Here is a 20,112-nt window from a genome sequence, read left to right on the forward strand (position 1 = left end):
AAGTAGAACTAGATATGAAGATGGGCTCACGTAAAGTATTGAAGAACTTTATGTATTTTATAGGCTAAGGGAAGGTTAAAAGTTATACTATAAAGTGCCTTAGATATTTTTGTTGAATGTGTAGGTTCTTCATAGAACATTAAACACCGAGTGGGATCATCACACATTGTACATAAGAAAGAACGCATAAATGACTAGGATCCACTTCATATTTACAGTTGCTCCTGTACGCCCGAACCAAACGTAATATCCACCAATATTTATCACAATAAAATATAAATATAGTTTATTACTGTATAATTTAAATTTTGATGTTATTAAAGTAAGTTAAATTGATGTTAAGTTAATTTTTTAAAACAAAAACATTAAAAAACTATAAAATTATTTTTAAATATTTTATTAAATAAACATTTATATTAACGTTGGTTTAGCATATGCTAATTAATATATTAAAAATATATAAGTTAATATTAACTTAAGAGATGTTAATCAAAATAAATATTAAAAATAAAAAATATTAATATTAACGTAATAAACACTAACTTTGATCTATTTTTAATATTTATATTTACTTATGTTAATATTGACTTAACATACAATAAATAAAATAAATAAGTTAATATTAATTTAGTGGATAAATTAACATTAGTTTATCATATAATAATTAAAATAAAAAAGGTTAACATTGACTTAATTAATACTAACTTTATTTAATTTTAATATTTATATTTATTTAAGTTAATTAGAGTTAACTATGTATTTTTCACCATGAATATGAATAATAAATTATTTTTAATCTAAAGATTCAATAGAGTCTTTTACGTCATTGAATTTATATCTAACAGGTAATATAACATCCAATATAGCATAAAACTTTGTGTCATCATTTAATAATATGATAGAACAGTTACTGTATTAATAAAGTCAAACTTACAGTTATTACAGAATAATTATAAAATTTTAAACTTTACAAACACATTCTAAACTATTGCAAAACTAAACACATATAACCAATCGACTATTTACATGATTAAAGTGGTAACCAAACGATTCACCCAAAACTAATACTATTCACATGACCGATCGGTCATGATCTATTCAACAAGATTTTTGCCATCCAGCTCCTGCTCCAACGTAAAATCTTTCCCCTCTGCTCACATCCAAAAAGGATGATCATCGCAAGAGAAAACCGAACGAAAACATGGACGAAACAGGAAATAAGGGTAAGCTACGATAAATTTAATTGGGCATACATATCTACAGTTAATATAAGTACAAATAATACAAATCCGAACACTATAACATACCAAAACCAATACAAATCCGAACACTATAACATACCAAAACCAATACAAATATACATATACAGATTGGACACTATATTACATGCATAAATCGAACACCTAACTTGACAATCCGGATTGTATGAATATGTAGCTTGAGGTCGTTCGTGCACTCGGATGGTGTAGTAACTGGAAAACCATCAGCTGCCACCCGAGGTTAGTCCGTTATAACTCACCCAAGAACCTATGGGCTAGGACCTCCTGCCATTCTCACACAATGCATTACCCATCTCTACTTGAGAATTGGTAATCATCAGAATATCAGGATGAACTCCGTGTATTTCACTATCCATATTCATACTTTACCACTTCAATACACATTTCATTGAGACATTCCTTCTTGGAATTCTCTTTCACAATACCAGAAACATATACCTTATTTGAATAACAACATAATTTCTCATACCCAATAGATCAATACAACTATCTCAAGCAATCAGAGTCAAATAGTGAAATTAATAATTAAACACTAAACCAACTTTCAGAGAGACCGAACGTAACAACACAACCCCTGAATATGACCAAACGGAAACATCACTAACTATTACAAAATCGAACCCTAGAGCTTAGACCGAACCCTTATAATTTACTGAACCCTTGGTGTAAGACCGAACAGTATATTACTAGTCACAGATCAGGACCGAATGGTATTTTAATATCCACAAAACAAGACCAAACGATATTTCATACTAAGCAAGGATGAGAAATAGCTTACTACTAGAACTAAATAAAATACTAACACAAAACCGAACGCTATACCCTAAGATGAACACTTACCGTTTAGTCCGAACACTTAAGGTTAATCCTAAATACTATTCATCAAACCTAACAATTTTAAGGAAACCGAACGTTAAAATAGTATGACCGAATTATGTGCAGAAACTACTATCCGATTATAACCGAACGTATTATAAGCCTAGTACAAGTACAAAGTCTAACTCTAGTATAAGAATGATCGTTAATAAAAGACTACTCAACCTGATAATACCAACCATTATTACAGAACCACTTACCACTAGTAGACCGACCACTCAACTAAGACCGAGCGGTCATACTCAGATAAAACCCAAGAAATATAACCTCATATAAATCCTAGTGTCTGACCATGACCGAACGGTCAAGGTCGTATGCTCAGCTTTTCTGCATAATTCTGCAGAACTTTTGCAGAATTATACAGGATCACCAAACTCGTAAATACACATTTCATACCACATAACCAAATCATCAAATCATTCAAGTTCACACAAACACAGAATCATCCCTCAAACAATTAAATTAAATAGCTTCCTTTACCTCTCATCCATACAACACAACTTGACAGATTTTAACCTTCTTCATAGCTTTGCTAAACCGCAAGTGTTCCTAGAACATCGTACAGACTTTGAATCGGTGAAAGGAAACCAACCATCGAACCAGAAACAAAATCAGAACCCAGATGAAAAGTTGATGAACACATGCAAAGCCGAACAGTGCTTGCATGTACCAGAAATTGCAGAAATTTCAAGAATCAAAGAGAGACGCACTTACCGGCTCTAAACACAAAATTGACCAGTGGAAAAGGAAGCCCTTGACACTAGGATGTCGTAGGCGCAACATGATTTTGAATAAGATGAAGTGAGATGAGAGAAATCTAGAGAGAAGGGAGAGAAATCTAGAGATATAAATAGTTTTAAGATAATGAACTGAGTATTTAGAAATTTCTATTTATACCGTTGGTGTATTTCAATCTTAAAAACTCAGTTCAGTTATTTTAATACCTCTATCTACTCTATTATTCTATTTTCTGGGTCTTTACAGGTAACAATCATAAAAAATGTGTGGTAATATATTTGTAAATAAATGATCAATATTTATGTCAGATTTGTAAATAATAAACATAAAAGGTGTTTTTGTATTTTATCCCTATAAAATAGACGTAAATTTGCATCTATTAGGACCAGACATAAATTTATGTCTAACATGTACTTAAGAAACGTAAATTTACATTTATCCTATAAGGACCAGACATAAAAACCCTTTTTTACGTATGTCCTTTATAGGTCATACATAAATTTGTACAAAAAACCTTTTAACATCCTTTTTTCCCTTACTTTTTTCCTTATGTGAAGTTCTCTCTTGACGCTGACGATGGTTTTTTTATGAGTGAGGTTTTCTATTAGTGATCAAAAGTCACATTTTTGGCAATTCTCATGTACACTTCATTGGAAAACATATTTCCTTCTCATAATTTTCTACATTGAGATTAGTTTCCTATACTTCTTTCTACTTTATTAGTCATAGTTATGCATGAATGACTTTCTTGTTTGTTTTGAATGTGAGTTTTATTAATTTAGAAAATAATGTCATATTTTTTTGGCTAACAAGGGTAGTGAGAAGTGGTAGAGGGAGGGTGTGAGGGTTGAGATGGTTATGACTTTGAAGTTATGGAGAAGGATGAAGCGCATGACAAGCTCCATGGTTGGGATGAGGTGACTCGAACCTAAACTTGAAACGAGAATGATGTATGTCATATTTTGCATCTCCATGAAGTGATTTTGAGTAGAATTAAACAAAAACTTCAAAATTTACATTTGTTGTCTTTTCAAAAGATGTAAATTTATGTCTAGTATACTTTCAACAAATATAACTTTATGTAGGAAATTTTAACATGTAAATTTATGTCTCTTGCAATCACGTCTGATCTACAACAAACATAAAAAAGTCTAAAATAACATAAATAAAAAATATTTTTCATGTTAGTAAAAGTTTAAAGATGACCAATTTCCTAATAAAAAATATTCATATTCATGTGTATGTGTGAATAAAATTTATCTTGACTAATACTTTAAATGGATATACATGCTAGTAGCGAATAATAGATAAATTAGTATCCGATTATTAAGTGGGACAAAGTCTAATAACCTAAAAAAGTTACTTTATTCGACCTGACTCGTTCTTATTTCTAAACAACATGTTATGGTTTTAGGCTTCAAACCTTGACTCAACATTTTAATGCTTTACTTACAAAAATCAAAGCAAAACTTTCCCAAATATTCAATTTTGTTACTACTCTACTTACCTTATACAAATAAAAGATAAACATACCCATATTACATCCTGTGCTTGTTTATAACTTTATCTATATATTCAAAATTTAGGTCACCAATAAAATAAAAACTTAGAATTACAAAGGAGATTCTAGAATTCTTAAGAAAACAAAAAAAGTTAAAGGAAAGAAAAAAAGTTACTTGTTTGCAAAGATAAAAACTCTAAAAGTAGGAAAGTATCAAGAGTCACAGTTAAACCAACATATATTAACTTGGAAAAATTGGTTTGAGCTGGTTGTGATACTTAAGTGAAAATAAATGATTTTGTCTACAACCCAATGATTTCTATCACAAATTACAATACTTTGTTTTTTTAGGTATAAAGACGAATATAGACATGAAACACTAGCTTACAAACATAATCAATTGATAATAAAACATTGCAAATTACTCAACACATAAAAATGTTTTCTCATGAATCTTCTATAACAAAGTCTTAAATAATCATAACATTATATGATAATTTAAATAAGCATATTTTAGATACTTCACTAGAAATCAACTATCAAAAGAATATTTCAAAATCAGATTCCACATCAAATACCCTCCCCCTCTTATATTAGTCTTGAACACTAATTACCAAGAAAAATTTAAAGTATTAATACTTCAATTACCATAACATTATAGATTAAAAAAATAGTAGAGAGGAAAAAGAAAATTTGTTGTCGTGTGCCTTTCTTGAAATACACACGAGATAAAAAGTTTATAAAAAACTTCCACAAAAAGCAATAGTTCTTAATACGATTAATATTCCTAAATCAGGGACGATTATGACATGAAACCATAAACTTGATTGAATTGTTCAAAAGTGAAAAGAGACAATCTTAGAGTAGTAGGAAAATGCCTTTGAGACAGGCTATACAGCAGCATCACTTCTTAGCCGCCGTTGGTAGTCTTTCTATTTTGTTTGCCACAAATAGTAATTAAGCATGTTAATCATGTTAAAAGAATGTTACCAACATATTTTTGGACATGTTTTTTTTTTCATGTTTTTTAGTCAACTTAAAATCATCCAATAATAATATGCTAAAAGATGTGTACTAGAAAGTTTGTTGATATATATATGGTAATGGTACAATTAACCACTCTTGACAATGAAATAGTCTTGTATATTATTGTCTAATATATTTATTTTAACAACACGTTTTTATTAAGCTCGCCCATTATGTATTTATTATTTTCAAAATATTTTTCTTATGTTAACCTGTTATTTGTGATTCTTAATTTTCATGCATAAATCATAATCATTTATAATTTTTTCAAATTACTGCTTTCCATCTTCAAATTTTAACTTCTTTTATTTATTCTCGAATTAGTTAGTTTTAAATTCCTTTGAACTATTATATCTTTTTTCTTTCTACTTTTCTTATCATAACTTTAAGATGAGGACATTAAGAACAAAGGAAATCTCCGTCCATAAATCATAACATTATAAGATCATATTTGAGTGCATCATAAGACCTTTTCTTACTAAAATTTTATATTCTTAGTTTCCATATATATATATATATATATATATATATATATATATATATATATATATATATATATATATATGTGTGTGTGTGTGTGTGTGTGTGTGTGTGTGTCTCGACACTTTCAACCATCTTATCTGTGAGTGAATCATTCTAAATATTTAAGACCCAAAAAGCTTGGTGAAAGGAAACACTAAGAAGTAACACCAATAATATGAATATGTATATGTAGATGGAAATCTACCCTTAGACTTTGAGGGGTGTGATAGCTAACAGTGTAGTGTGTGTCCTACGGATGAATATGAAGGGTTCAGATGTGATCCACGACAAGTAAAAGTATAGGGGTAGCAGGAGGAAGTGACCTTAAATGGGATTCATCATTTTTTGCACATAAAATTCATGAGAAGTCACACAGTACATATCACACACATTGTTCCAGTGTATGGTCCATTTAAAAGTTGCTCCAAAGTATACTTGACCTTTGACTCCCAAAACATGTGAAGTTTTTGTATGTATCATAACAAACCCTTCATTTCAGGTTAAGACATAACAAGGTATATGAATCTTACCACAGTAATATTTCGATCTTCCTGGCTTTGTTACAATTACTTACATGTTGTTGTCTCTACATATTTAGTTTGTTTCATTATGATTTTATCTTAGAAACACACTTTAAGAGATTGAAGACATAACATGTTTCTAAACAAGTGATTTCTGCTATCTGATATGAGATTTTTTTTTAAGTATATTATTGAATTAATACAAAGGTGCTGTCAGTTCATGAATATTACTAGGCTATGTGAGACTAGTGGTACTGTGATGCTTTTTAAGCCAATCGAAACTCTTTGGAACTTCTCAGTACCTTTATGTATGAGTTTGGTGGGGTTGAAGTGATTATCATCCACATTGCCAACCAATTTTTTCTTGTCTATATGTGAAAGATATCTCATAGCTACTCGAGTAACACGTTATTTTTTTTTCATGTGTTGACGTTGAGTGAAATTATTTACTTAGCAATTTTAGTCAAGATAGAAACATTAAAATCATATGCTTATCACACCAGCTATTAATTAATCATGTACTGTATTTGAAACAGTTTGTTTACAGATGTCTACGCGTTTTTTCTATTTTTGTTGTTCAAATTAGCTTCTTTCTTTTTACCATTTTGTCTAAGAATTTTGAATTTCATGTAAACGGTATGTTGTTTTAATGTATTGAGAATTTCTGACATGTTATTATAGTGTGTATCATGTTCTATTGTAGTTTTGGCTATAGTATCTCTTTATATTAAAATGTAACAGACTATATATGATAAATTTGAGCAGTGTGAGGCCATGACCTCCTTTTCCAAATGTCTGTAATCTAATGATTTTCTACAACCACTATATGTCTTCGTCTATGCTAAACTGGAGAAGACAAACTTTTGGACCAAGAAATTTAGGTTCAATTTTAGCTTAATTAATTTAGTCTGAGCAAAACGTGCACAAATTCCTTGACAATAGAATTTGTGTTCTAGCTAGTACATACACAGTGGCATCAATCTTTATCATATGGATAAAGTATAAAGCTTTTTGTCTTCCACAACCTTTTCATAACCTTTTAAATATGTGCTTCCAAACCAGTTTTTATCTGATTAGATGCACCACCAACATCAAACTTAAAATCAAACTGTCATATGTATATATATGATAAGAAAAAGTCAACTAAATCCCTTCCATTAGAAGAGCTTCTTGAATTGAAAAATTTGATGGTTCTGGTTAATTAGTTGTTTCTTACATTTCAAAAACAACTTATAACAATTAAGCTCCAGTAGTAATAATGACAATCGGTTTATGTCAGTGCAGAATCATGTAAGCAAAATATGACAGTAAAAAGTGGTTTTAAGGTAATACCCTTCTGCACTCTATAGCTTTTCTCTTGATAAATACAAAACTGCATGGACATGAAATTATTAATCATGATCAGAACAACATTGAAAATATAAAACAGTTTTATTTATTGCCCTTCAATAATGGACTACTTTTTATGGTAAAAGTATTAACTTTTACAAAACTAGCAGCATACCAAGATGATTTAGAGTGTAAATATACATATGTGCAGTCATTAATATATCATATTTTTGGAAGTGAAGTTGAATAAAATGCATATGATGGTGTGAGATATCCCAGTGATATTTGTACAAGTTATTGGTCAACCTGGTGCTGCAAAAGGTTTGGTGACGGTAACCAGTTTTGGGGTAAACAGAGTTAGCAGGCAGTGGTTAGTGCATTTCCACAAATGCTGGTATCAGTTGTAAAGTGTGAAGAGGGTTCACATGGGAGCGTGGAGGGAAGTGGCGCGTGAGAGTGGGAGTTCCCTTTCACTTGCCCTAAACTGCAGCAAAATTAAAAGTATGCAGGAAGAGATAACAGGGAGGTATAGAGAAGGGACCATATTTACTAAAATTAAATTGGGAAAAGAGAATGAGATAAAAATAAGAATAACTGGGGTTTCCATTTTTTTGTAAAAGAAGATCAAGTGTGCCCCTTTCTGTGTTCATTGTCTATTTCTATATAGCACACTAACTTCCACTTCTCTGAAACACACACCATATTATCTCATCACAACAACAACAACAACAACCACTACTGCCACTACTACTTATTTCTCTCTCCCCTTTTGCACTAAACCACACTCTCTCTTCTATATCAAGGGTTGATCACACAATTTCTAATAATAATTCATAAAGTTAGAGTTATTGTTTCGAGACACACAGAAAAAGAGAGAGAGAGAGAGAATGGGAAGAGGGAGGGTTGAGCTGAAGAGGATAGAGAACAAAATCAACCGCCAAGTTACTTTCTCAAAAAGAAGGAACGGTTTGCTCAAGAAAGCCTATGAGCTCTCAGTTCTCTGTGATGCTGAGGTTGCTCTCATCATTTTCTCAAGCAGAGGGAAGCTCTATGAATTTGGAAATGTTGGGTATTATCTCTTTCTCTCTCTCTCTCTCTCTCTTTCTTTCTCTTTCTCTTTCTGTTTCTTTCTCTTTCTCTTTGTCTCTGTGTGTGAACTGCAAAAATCTTAGCTACCCTTGCAGTTATTTAATTTGTCCACATATTTTGATTTATTTTTTGAAAGTTTTGTGTCCATTTTTGTGAGGTGCAAATCCCAATAGGTATTAAAATTTTAGATTTTGGGTTTTCTGAGTGACTGTGTGTGTGGTGGGTGGTGCTGAGATGGATACCTTCTTCTCTTCTCTGAGCAAACTCACTTTCTTCTTTGCATCAGCTTCTTTCACCAAAATGGCCACTGGTTTCTGCTTCTGCTTTCCTTTATTTTGCCACGACTGAATTTGATGTTTTTAAGATTTTCCCAACACACCTCTTTCATCACTCACTTTCCACCCATTATTTCTTTTTTTTTTTTTCTTTTGTACCTTGTGTTCTTCTTCTTTCTATCAGTCACCGTTCTTGGTTTAACTTGTTTCTCAAACACTTGCACCTGACACTAGACCCCCCTCCTCCTCTCTCCCCCTCTCTCTCTCTTAGCTTCTCCTTTTCTGGATCACTGGATCTTGTCACCCTCTGTGATAAATTAAGCCTATTTTCCTTCTTTTTTATCATCTCTCTTACCCTTGTGGGGTTCTATTAGGAACTTTCATGGCATGGATTCTAGGGGAAATTTTTCAGGAGTTTTTCTCTCTTCCAATTACAGATCGACACGTTTTCTAGTCCTCCCACCTGATATCTCTCTATTGTGAGATAAAGCTTTCAGCTTTGCACACTGATCTACTGATGGAACAGTACAATCTGTTTCCTTCTCTCTCAGAAAAATAAAGGAACAAAGCAATCATATGTACCCAGTTTCGTAACATAGTGTAATTAATTAAAAGGACATGCTTCTGATAACTCTCCTTGTACCGTTGTGCAAGATCTAGGGCTTTCACAACATCTTCCTCTACATGGAAACAATATAATATCATTTTTTTTCAGCTTCCAACAAAGCCTTAAAGTTCCTAACACTCCAGAATCTGGTTCTTAACCTTTGTTTCTTTGATCTTTTGGTTCTATCACTGTATCTTCCTGGAGAACGCTCTATCTTATGTGTCTCTCATAACATAAATTGCTGTCTCTATTTCTTGAGTTTGGACTTTGGAATCAAAGATTGGTGCTGCTTCTCTTTGTTGTCTTTTATTCTTAGGTCTTTTACATGATCAAATGATTCTCTTTCTCTCTCTTTCAGGGAATCTTCTTAATTATCCTGCGTTTTCTTTCATGTTTATGGACAGGAAAGATTGCTTATTCAGCATTGTAATTAGTTTAATTAGGTTTTATTTTCATCTGTTGGGTGATGATAAATTAAAAAAATAAAAAGGAAACATGTTTTTTTCTTCCTTTTCTGCTAGCCCTAGTCAAGGCACGACTTGTTCAAAATATGAAAACGGGAAAAAGAAAAGAAAACTATAACCAGAAAAAGAAAACTAAATGTTCTAAATTTAAGCTAAAATTACAATTTCTGTGATGTTAACATATTATTGTGAACATGATTACATCTGTCGCAAAATTTCGCATGTGCTGCTAAGATGTTTGAGTTTATGTGGTCATAACCTTAGAGACTGAGAAAGTGGATTTGTCTTGTTTTCTTTTACTGTTTTTCGAATTGTGCGTTATCTTCTCACTTATTTCAGCATTTATTTTTTTCTTCGGTAGAAAATAGCGTAACTATATATCTATGTATTGTATTTAATTTCTTTTTTTTTTACTGCAAAGAGATATTCTTTTTGAATCTGGGAGAGTCACTTTCAAATTTTGAAGATCATTTGGTTATCTTATCTTTATCTGTCATGGAATAAGATACATATGAAATTTTATTCATGATTTATGGAAAGGTGTAGCCGTACTTGATCTGAAACACTTACCATAATTTCTCCATTTTCTACATCTTCAAAATATAAGAATTGGGTCATCTTCAATTGTTACAATCATAACGTTTTGTGTTCACAATAACCAAATGGATGAAGGATTATTTGTGAAAAACCGCTACACATTCACCTTCATTTTATATACATCATATATTAAATATTTATTTTTTCTTTCTATCCTTTTTTTTTCTTATTTGTTCATATATTCTATAAATATATTATATTTTTAGGTGTATATCAAGTGTTGATGAATTTTTTCATGTAAATGAATAATTTTTCTTTGTGAAAAAAGAAGCTTATTTAAATTGTAAAATATTTGAGAAAAATAATTTATTCTTGGTTGTCATTGGTTTTGTATGGATATTTTGGTTTGATGAAGAACATGTCTGCAGGCTGTAAGCATACTTGGTAATTGTCTGTTTTGAGTACAATCATCCAATAGTAGCTGCTTTTAAATATTGTTTTTCTGATTTTATGTTACAGAGGTGAATTTATAGGAATAAGATTTTTAAATAATTTTGTGTAAAGAAACCAAAGTAAAGAAAAATAATGTGAAGAATTTTGTGTGCATATACATTTTTTAATGTAGAGAAATAATATACTGGTAAGTTATACTTAAAATTAGGTTAAAAAAAACTTCAGAAAAAGTTTTCCAAACATCAATTTTTAGCCATAAAAAAATTGTGTCATAATATATTATGCTAAATAATGTATCCGGTGCAAACCCTATGGCTTAAATTTTAGAATTTGAACCTTTAATCCACTTTTATCCTCCAAATTAACTTCTAATCATTCCACCTATTGAAATCGGTCAAATTTAAACCTAAACATATAAAATTTTTGAAGTACTTATTTTACAAATTTGAGTTACCAGTTGGAATTGCATACATAATCAAACTATTGATTAAAGTTTCAAAATTCTGTTTACATAAACTTCAATGATCCAGAAAACTTTGAAACGTTCATCATCGTTCATATTTTCTTTTTTAAGTGGGTATTATTTTAATTTCCTTAATACAACATGAAGGACCAACGTTTGCATTATTACACAAATAAAATTTTTTGGTGTAAATATTGACCAATAATCTGTTTCCTTCAATTCGCAGCATTACCAAAACTATTGACCGATACCAACGTTGCTCGTTTACTCCTCAAGATGAACAACATGTTGAATGTGAAACTCAGGTATGTATTAAACTTTTTAATGATATATATGATGCATTTTTATATTTATATAAATTGATCTTGTTAATTTTTATTTTTAATTTTTTGTTTTGGCTATCAGAGCTGGTACCAAGAGGTGTCAAAGCTGAAGGCAAAGTACGAGTCTCTGCAAAGGACCCAGAGGTAATGCTCACTATATTCTAAAATGTATAGTGATAAAAATATACTTATGAAATATTTAGACTTTATTTTAAATTTATCTAAAAACATTGCCCCTTTTTTAATTTCTTTCATTTTAAAATGTATATATAACTTTTAATCCTTCAAAGTGTTATTTTTAAAATAACCTTTTCCTCTATAAAATGCTATCTAATATAATTTTTTGTCTCTTAATAAAATGGTCTCTAAATCATTACAAAATGGCACATTCATAATGACTAAAAATGGATATTTTATATAGAAAGACTACAACTGAACTTGAAGAACATTTTTTCAACAGTGAGATGTAAGTGAGTGTTAATCAGAAACAAAGAGAAGTTAATATGGTTTAGAAAATGATACCAGCTCATGTAAAAATTAACTTTGGAATTTATTGTCATTTTAGGCATTTGCTTGGAGAAGATCTTGGACCATTGAACATAAAGGAGTTGCAGAATCTTGAGAAACAGCTTGAAGGGGCATTAGCACAAGCCAGACAAAGGAAGGTGCCAACATATATATAGAACTTTCTCTTTATTGCTCTTTGGATTTCTTGTTGGTACTTTACCTTAATTAGCTTGTAAACCATGTGCCTATATAATAGAAACTGACAACAATCTTTGCACTACTTTAATCTAACTATACTATTCTTCATACTCTTTCTGATATATATATATATATATATATATATATATATATATATATATAGAGAGAGAGAGAGAGAGAGAGAGAGAGAGAGAGAGAGAGAGAGAGAGAGGGAGAGAGAGAGAGAGAGAGAGAGAAAGGGATTTAATTTCCGAAAGATTACGTAAAGTGAGCTAGTTTTGTTGTCTTGTATGTCAGAACCCTAATTTGTACTTCTAACATGATTTAATAATTCTAAAGCATTATCCATGGATGAAAAGTAAATTTCTGAAAATGAAACAAACTGTATATACTTACTTCAAAGTTTAATTTTCTCCCTTTTCCCTCTTAAGGATTTATAGTTCAACCATCTCATGTTTTTAATAAACCTTTTTTTAGTAATATATATATATATATATATATATATATATATATATATATATATATATATATATATATATATACTATTTGATTTAGATGGGTCAAAAACTGAAAATCGTGAGACTCTAGGTAAATTAGCATTATCTGCAGGGAAGTAATCTCTAGAATGACGAAGTTTCTAAAGAAATTTGTATTTGAAGCTTTGAAGAAATCTCAAAGCAGGTTTAATTCTTATGTATAGTTCATTCATAAAGTGCGGGCTTCAATCTGTTTTACAATCACTGGCTAATACGGTAGAAAGATATATTGATTTTGGATGATATTATACCTAAAATTTATTTCAATTGCAGACACAAATCATGATTGAACAAATGGAAGAGCTCCGCAGAAGGGTGAGAATGTTACAGACACTTTTGGTCTTACAATTTTTTTCATTTTTGTTATTTTTTGTCAAAACTAGTTTTCTAATTATCCAAGTAAGACATTTGAAAAATTAAGGTGAAAAATTTTTACCCATCTTGCAGGAGCGCCATCTTGGAGATATGAACAAGCAGCTCAGACTGAAGGTTTTATACTTTGGAACCAAACAATTTCTGTACCTAAGACACCTGCACCATTGTAGTATATAGGATTCATGTCTTGTCATTTTCTTTTTTTCTCATTCTAATTTCTTCATCAATCGAATCCCTTTTCAGCTTGAATCAGAGGGATTTAATCTTAAAGCTATGGAAAGCTTGTGGAGCTCTACTTCAGCTGCTGGAAATACTGCCTTTCCCTTTCAACCTCCTCAAACCAACCCTTTGGATTACCAGACTGAACCCTTTTTGCAAATAGGGTAATGAAATTTTCCTTTATGCAAATGATAATCAAATTTCAACAACAGTTGTTATTAGTCTAACAGCTTACTCACACATAAACTTCATTTGAAATATCAGAAATGTGTAAGATTGATTGACATTAAAAGTTGAGAAATTCTAAATCAGGGTCTTACATTGAACAGGTACCAACAATATGTTCAAGCTGAGGCATCTAATGTTCCAAAGAGCATGGCTTGTGAGACTAACTTCATGCAGGGATGGATCCTTTGATTAATAATGTTATTGAATTAAGTATATGATTTATGTTATTGTCTATATATGCAAGGATTTATCTTTGTGTTTTGGCTGTTGTTAAATGTTCTTTGTGAGCAGCAAAGTTTCAGACTTGTTTAGTGTTTTCTGTAATTGGATACAAGTACAGACAATGGTTTTACCATATGTTAAAGCAATGCTTTTCTTTCTAACTTTGTGCATGTCTATTTCTCCTTTCTTCACCACAAAAAGCTTTCTCTATTTATGGGAATAAAGTCAATAAATCAAAGGTGAAAAAGACCAGAGAAAAACAGTTCTTTGCTAATATTGTTCAATCAATTCTCCGTTATTTCGATCTTTCGAATCTTTTAATATTATCACAATATATGTTATCTATGTTACTGATTATCGGTGAGGCTCAAATTTTTACTTAAAACCTTTTCTTTATTTTCATGTCTATTATCTATATTATAAATATTTTCTTAGTACGAGTGTTAACATTTAGCGATCGAGAGACTATTTTAATTCAACTAATGATTTCTTTTTCTTTTTTCTTTTTGGTGATTTTCAGCTTTCCCTTTAAATTTAATTTAATTTTTAAATAATTATGTTATCGATCTCCCTCACACAAACATGTAAAGAGAAGATAATAATATTTATATGCTCGTTGGAGATATTATCCGAGAACCTAGAACATATTTATTCTCATGTTTATACATATTTTATTTTTATCCATTAAAAATATTTATTCTAATATTAAGTATAGTTATAGTATATATATATATATATATATATATATATATATATATATATATATATATATATATATATATATTATCTTTGTCATCTTGTATTTTAAAAATCCATAAAATTAACATTACTAAATATTCTTAAATCAAACATAATACATATCATTCAATAAGTTATTAGGATTCCATATAAACAATTTGGGCACGTAAGTCTCAGCTTCATCATATTAGGATAATTAATGCAACTCGACATTTTTCCGTAAGCCTCGTACCAATCATGTTTCACATGAAACTAATATTTGTCTCACTCTAAACTTTTTCTATATTTTAACCTTAGCTCTATGACATTAAGGTAGTTCTTTGCGTAAAATCTATACTCCATTTGAATGCCTCTCAACTTATCACTACTTTATATATTTATTTATTTATGTTATTTAGAATATTTCATGTGACCTTGATCCTTGGAGTTATTTTGAAGTGTTAGGTGAACATAGGGATATAAGGTCACTAGTGCAGCGAAGGGCTTTTACCGCGGTTCTTGAACCGCGGCATATTCAGCCGCGGTAGTAAGTCAGACACTTTATACCGCGGTTCGAACCGCGGTATATAGGCTGCGGAATATGCCGCGGTTCTCTAGGGAACCGCTGCCTAAACCCTAAAAAAATTTAAAAAAAAAAATTAAAAAATGCACTATATGCCGCGGTTGAACCGCGGCATATAGGCCGACGAATATGCCGCGGTTAGTGTCAAAACCGCGGCCATATGTCTCGTTTGTAAAAAAAAAACGAAGCACTATATGCCGCGGTTGTGGTTAGAACCGCGGCATATTCCCCTGCAGTTTTTTAAAATTGCAGGTCTGTTTTTGTGATATCCATTACCACAAAAACAGACCTGCATATAAAAACATTTACAGAAATTCAATTTCAACATAACAAACACATGTTCAAATGTATTTCAACATCAAATAAAGTAGAGAGTCTAAGAAAATTCTATCTAATCAAATGCATTGTTTAAATCTAAATCTAAGAGCTATTGTATAATCTAACTATATACTTCGCAGCAGCGTTCCTAATGAATAGTAGTGACTTCTCAGGAACTGGTGTAGTAGTCTTGAATCTCTGCAAAAGACAATTCATTTTAATTAGTGTATATGAATTCAACATTTGTTAAAAAATCAAAATTTGTTAAAGTTAAATATTACCGTTTCCCAGCTTCTTGTGATGTGAGAACGAACAATATGGGTCATCCAATACATTACATAGTATCCACACTCATATGACCCATTTTGTCTGTTACACTACAATATATCATCACAGTTGATAATAGTTAGTGAATAACATTTGTTATAAAACAATTATAACAAAGTCAGACTTTAGCATATGTCAAACCTTGAGAGAAATCCAAGCAATCTTTCTACTCTTAGCAATTGATCTCCCGTCCATCATCATACTTGCTGGAATAGAACTGTATATAAAAAAATGTTTTAGCATTCAGTTATATAACAAAGAAAGTCCAAACATTGAGGTTCTTACCAATCAATTGCTTGTCTGAGTTGTGTGGGAGGAGGCCTGTGCAATGAGCAGAACCACAAAGCATAGTTGTCTTGCACAGACATAACAAGAAGTTGCCAATGGCGCCTGAAATTCATAATAACGTAACTATTAAATATTAAAATCACATATGGAACATTATTATGTTAACAAAGTTCACTTACCCGGATATATAAGGCAAAAAGTATATTTTCTTGCCCCTTCCAAAACTTCTTATCAGACTCATGTTGATATGGTCAAAATCATTTGATTCATGAATTTCTTGGGGATCAATGAATCCATAATCATCAGAACGCCCCAACTTATTAGCGACCCCAAACATATACCTGAAATCAAAAATTAACTTTGATATAAGGATACTTGATATATAAATCAATTTTATATATAAATAATTGGTCATAGACTTACATCGTCCATAGTTGAATAATTGAAATATTCAACTCTTGTGTTCCCGACGCAAGCTCACGGACATCTTGGCTATTAAGGTATATTGGGACCTCAGAGCCATGCCCAAATACATTAGCATCATACTGAACCTCCAAAGGCTTATCATCAAGGATGTCAGCAAGTAGATGCAATGAAGAAAGAGGGTCATCCTCAGATAGAGGAATCTTCTGTTGTTCCTGCGTCTGTTGTTACATGAAAAGATAAGATAAGTTTTGACATCAAAAACCTTTAAAATTGAGAAGTGTAAAGAAGAATTTCATACCGAGGGGTCAGAAACTGGTTTAACCAAAAATTTAGGCCAAGTGATAAACGACTTATATGCTTGTTCCACAGTGAAAATCTCTTCCGTGGACAGTGGAACCGAGGCATCTGGCATGATCATTTCATCCACTGAGACCTTCACCTCATCCTCTAATAGTTGCATACCATGACATACAGTCGCTGACCTAAACTCTGTTCCACGAGCTACCAGCACCATCTCATCTTCTTCTAAAATGTATAGCAGACATGGACTACCATCGTCCATGTCATCCTCTGGATGGCTGATGCGGAACAACTTCCTTTGCCGCTTCTCCCTGTCAGAGTAAATGTTAGATTATACAAGAGATAGAAATAATTGCACATAAATGTTTATTAAGTTTACCTGTGGGAGGGGGAGGGACCACATGTTCCTCTATAGGAGACTGCATCGGGCGCATGCTCTGAAACTGCTCCTGGTAGAGCATCTGGAATTCAGCCCTCACCTCGGCCCTGATCTCCTGCATAAGGTCTTGTCGGACCTTTTTTGTGATCTCTTCTGTCATCCTTTGTGTATCGCTGTACGAATATGAAGGCTGACGAGAAGAGCTCCCAAAATAATCCGTAATGCCTACTCCAGGACCTGCAGCACGTACACGTCCAGGGTGCTCAGGTCGTCCAATTGCAGCAGCAAGAATATCCTGGCGACCCTCTGGAGTGAATTGGCCTTGGGAGCTCTGCTCAACCAAGGCGTCCTGTAACATTACAAAACACCATTATTCTTTAAATAGTTTAATGTAGTATGTATAATGACAATATTTATTATTTTAGGAACAGTGATAACTTACAATTTTTTCAGAAATCTCTCGTGCAGTGTCGGAAGAGTAGGTGCCCGATGGTCGCATACGGGCCAACTTCCATTTCTCATGTCTAGACGGTGGAGAAGGAGGCTGAGGAGGGCTACCACTCTGAGATGGTGGTATAGCATCTGCCTTTTGCTTGAGGATTTTCTCCTCAAGCTTCCTATACCCACCACGAGATAATAGGTGGGGGTTTTTGTTCTTAGCACTTGTTCCTTGTGCTTTGCTTCTAATTGCCTGTCACATACACATTAATTAATGAGTTCATATGATATATATTTGTTAATGAGGAATTGAATAATATGAACTACACTAACCTGCCATTCCTCTGACATCCGACTCTCTTTAAAAACCCGCCAAGTCTCCTCATCAATGGACTTATATGCATTACATGGAGTTTTATGTTTAAGGTGTCCAAAGATGTACCTTGATGTCAACTTGCTTTTAAAGTTTCTGAAATTTTCTGCAACAGTTGACAAACACTTATTTCTAAGTGTTGGGACATTTGGAATGTCAAATGTCATCTGAAAAAAACATAATAAAGTTGTATTAGTACAAAATTATCAATATAAACAAATTATAATTCAAATGCTATTAACTAACTTACCAATATATCTTGCCAAATAATGTTCCGATCACCCTCGGACACATGATCAAAAGATGGAATGAGAATGCTAATCTTATCACGTGCCACTACTCCAAGGTATGATCGGAAGTCATCTGCATAGGGGCCAGTTGCCACACCCGTGGTGACATTCACATTCACCGGAGTTCTTTCACCACTATTTTTCCTGATTAATAGTTGTTTCATCCTAGTGGGTCCTCTAGTGGATCTGGGTGGGGGAGCCTCATCCCCTGAAGAATGTGGATGATCAGCCATATATCTGTCAAAATAAATAACAACATTAAATTTTCTTTCAAGACTTATGTAATATCATATAAATTAACAAAACATGTAATAGTATCCAAATTGAAAATTCATACATAAAGATATGGATTCATCATATGTATATTCCCTCATCATGATCTGACCGAATTGCATGTACATCATCGTCAACTACAGATTGGTCATCCAACTTTGTTGTAGTTTGAAATGAATGGTTGTCAGCAATATCAATATTAATTAGATTGTCTTCGTTAACTTCAATTTGTTTTTTGCCTTGAAGAGCAACATACCAATGGTCAGACGAAGGATCTTTGACATAAAAAACTTGAGATGGTTGATGTACCATGATAAACGGTTCGTCTCGATAACCCACCTTGCGAAAATCAACCAGTGTCATACCCGAGTCATCTATTTTCACACCACTCTTATTGTCAAACCACTTACACTTGAACAATGGAACGGAAAACTTGGTGTAATCAACCTCCCATATCTCTTCTATTATACCATAATATCTCATTGATCCAAGTACAGGAGATTGATCTTTTGATGTGGAAAATTGAAGTGACTCAGCTTCTAAACTGACTCCACTATTTTGTACTGTGCTTTTATCATCCAAAGTCTTCGTATAGAATGTGCAATTATTGACTTCATAACCTGTACAACACACGACATCAAACTTCAAACCATTTGCAAGCCACAATAAAGTTTCAGAAGAATGTGGCTCTTTGTCAATTTCAGATTTGAACCAAGACATAAATGTTTTGTTATGCTCCATCAATTGCCATTTCTCTGATTGTCTTGGATTTTGATTCTTAACAATGGCTTTGTGTGCTTCCAAAAAAGGGATCACCTCATCTGTGTTGTTCAATATATAAAGATGCGCTTGCAACAATTCTTCGCGATCTTTTGTCACCACATTGACACCTCGGATGCTTTTACTTGTAGAAAATTTATTCAACCATGCTGTGCGAGGAACTCCTATTGGATTCGTTGATGTCATGTAATCTGAACAAAACTCGATACTTTCTTCAGCAATATACCTTTCAATCATCGAACCTTCAGGATGATATGGATTTTTAACGTACCCTTTCAAAATCTTCATATAACGCTCAATAGGATACATCCATCTTAAGTATACCGGTCCG

The 20,112-nt window shown here is 32.1% G+C and overlaps 1 protein-coding gene across 1 annotated transcript; it reads left to right on the forward strand.

Annotated features, from left to right (window-relative positions):
• The first annotated feature begins 8,481 nt into the window (after window positions 1-8,481).
• On the forward strand, window positions 8,482-14,444 carry AGL6 (AGAMOUS-like 6). Its single transcript, XM_047326910.2, has 8 exons — window positions 8,482-8,862; window positions 11,908-11,986; window positions 12,087-12,148; window positions 12,570-12,669; window positions 13,519-13,560; window positions 13,693-13,734; window positions 13,864-14,003; window positions 14,169-14,444. Exons 1-8 carry the CDS (start codon window positions 8,681-8,683, stop codon window positions 14,254-14,256), a joined length of 735 nt encoding a protein of 244 aa, XP_047182866.1. The 5' UTR covers window positions 8,482-8,680; the 3' UTR covers window positions 14,257-14,444.
• Window positions 14,445-20,112: the final 5,668 nt, after the last annotated feature.

Source organism: Vigna umbellata, chromosome 11 (genome assembly GCF_029865625.1).
Source record: "Vigna umbellata cultivar VRB3 chromosome 11, Vumbellata_1.0, whole genome shotgun sequence".
NCBI classification, from domain to species: Eukaryota; Viridiplantae; Streptophyta; class Magnoliopsida; order Fabales; family Fabaceae; genus Vigna; species Vigna umbellata.

Bases quoted from the DNA above. Each gene is read 5' to 3' on its own strand.
- AGL6 (XM_047326910.2), top strand. From the start codon at position 8,681: ATGGGAAGAGGGAGGGTTGAGCTGAAGAGGATAGAGAACAAAATCAAC. The intron at 13,735-13,863 runs GTTTTATACTTT...ATCCCTTTTCAG, and splicing joins ACAAGCAGCTCAGACTGAAG to CTTGAATCAGAGGGATTTAA. The intron at 14,004-14,168 runs GTAATGAAATTT...TACATTGAACAG, and splicing joins GAACCCTTTTTGCAAATAGG to GTACCAACAATATGTTCAAG.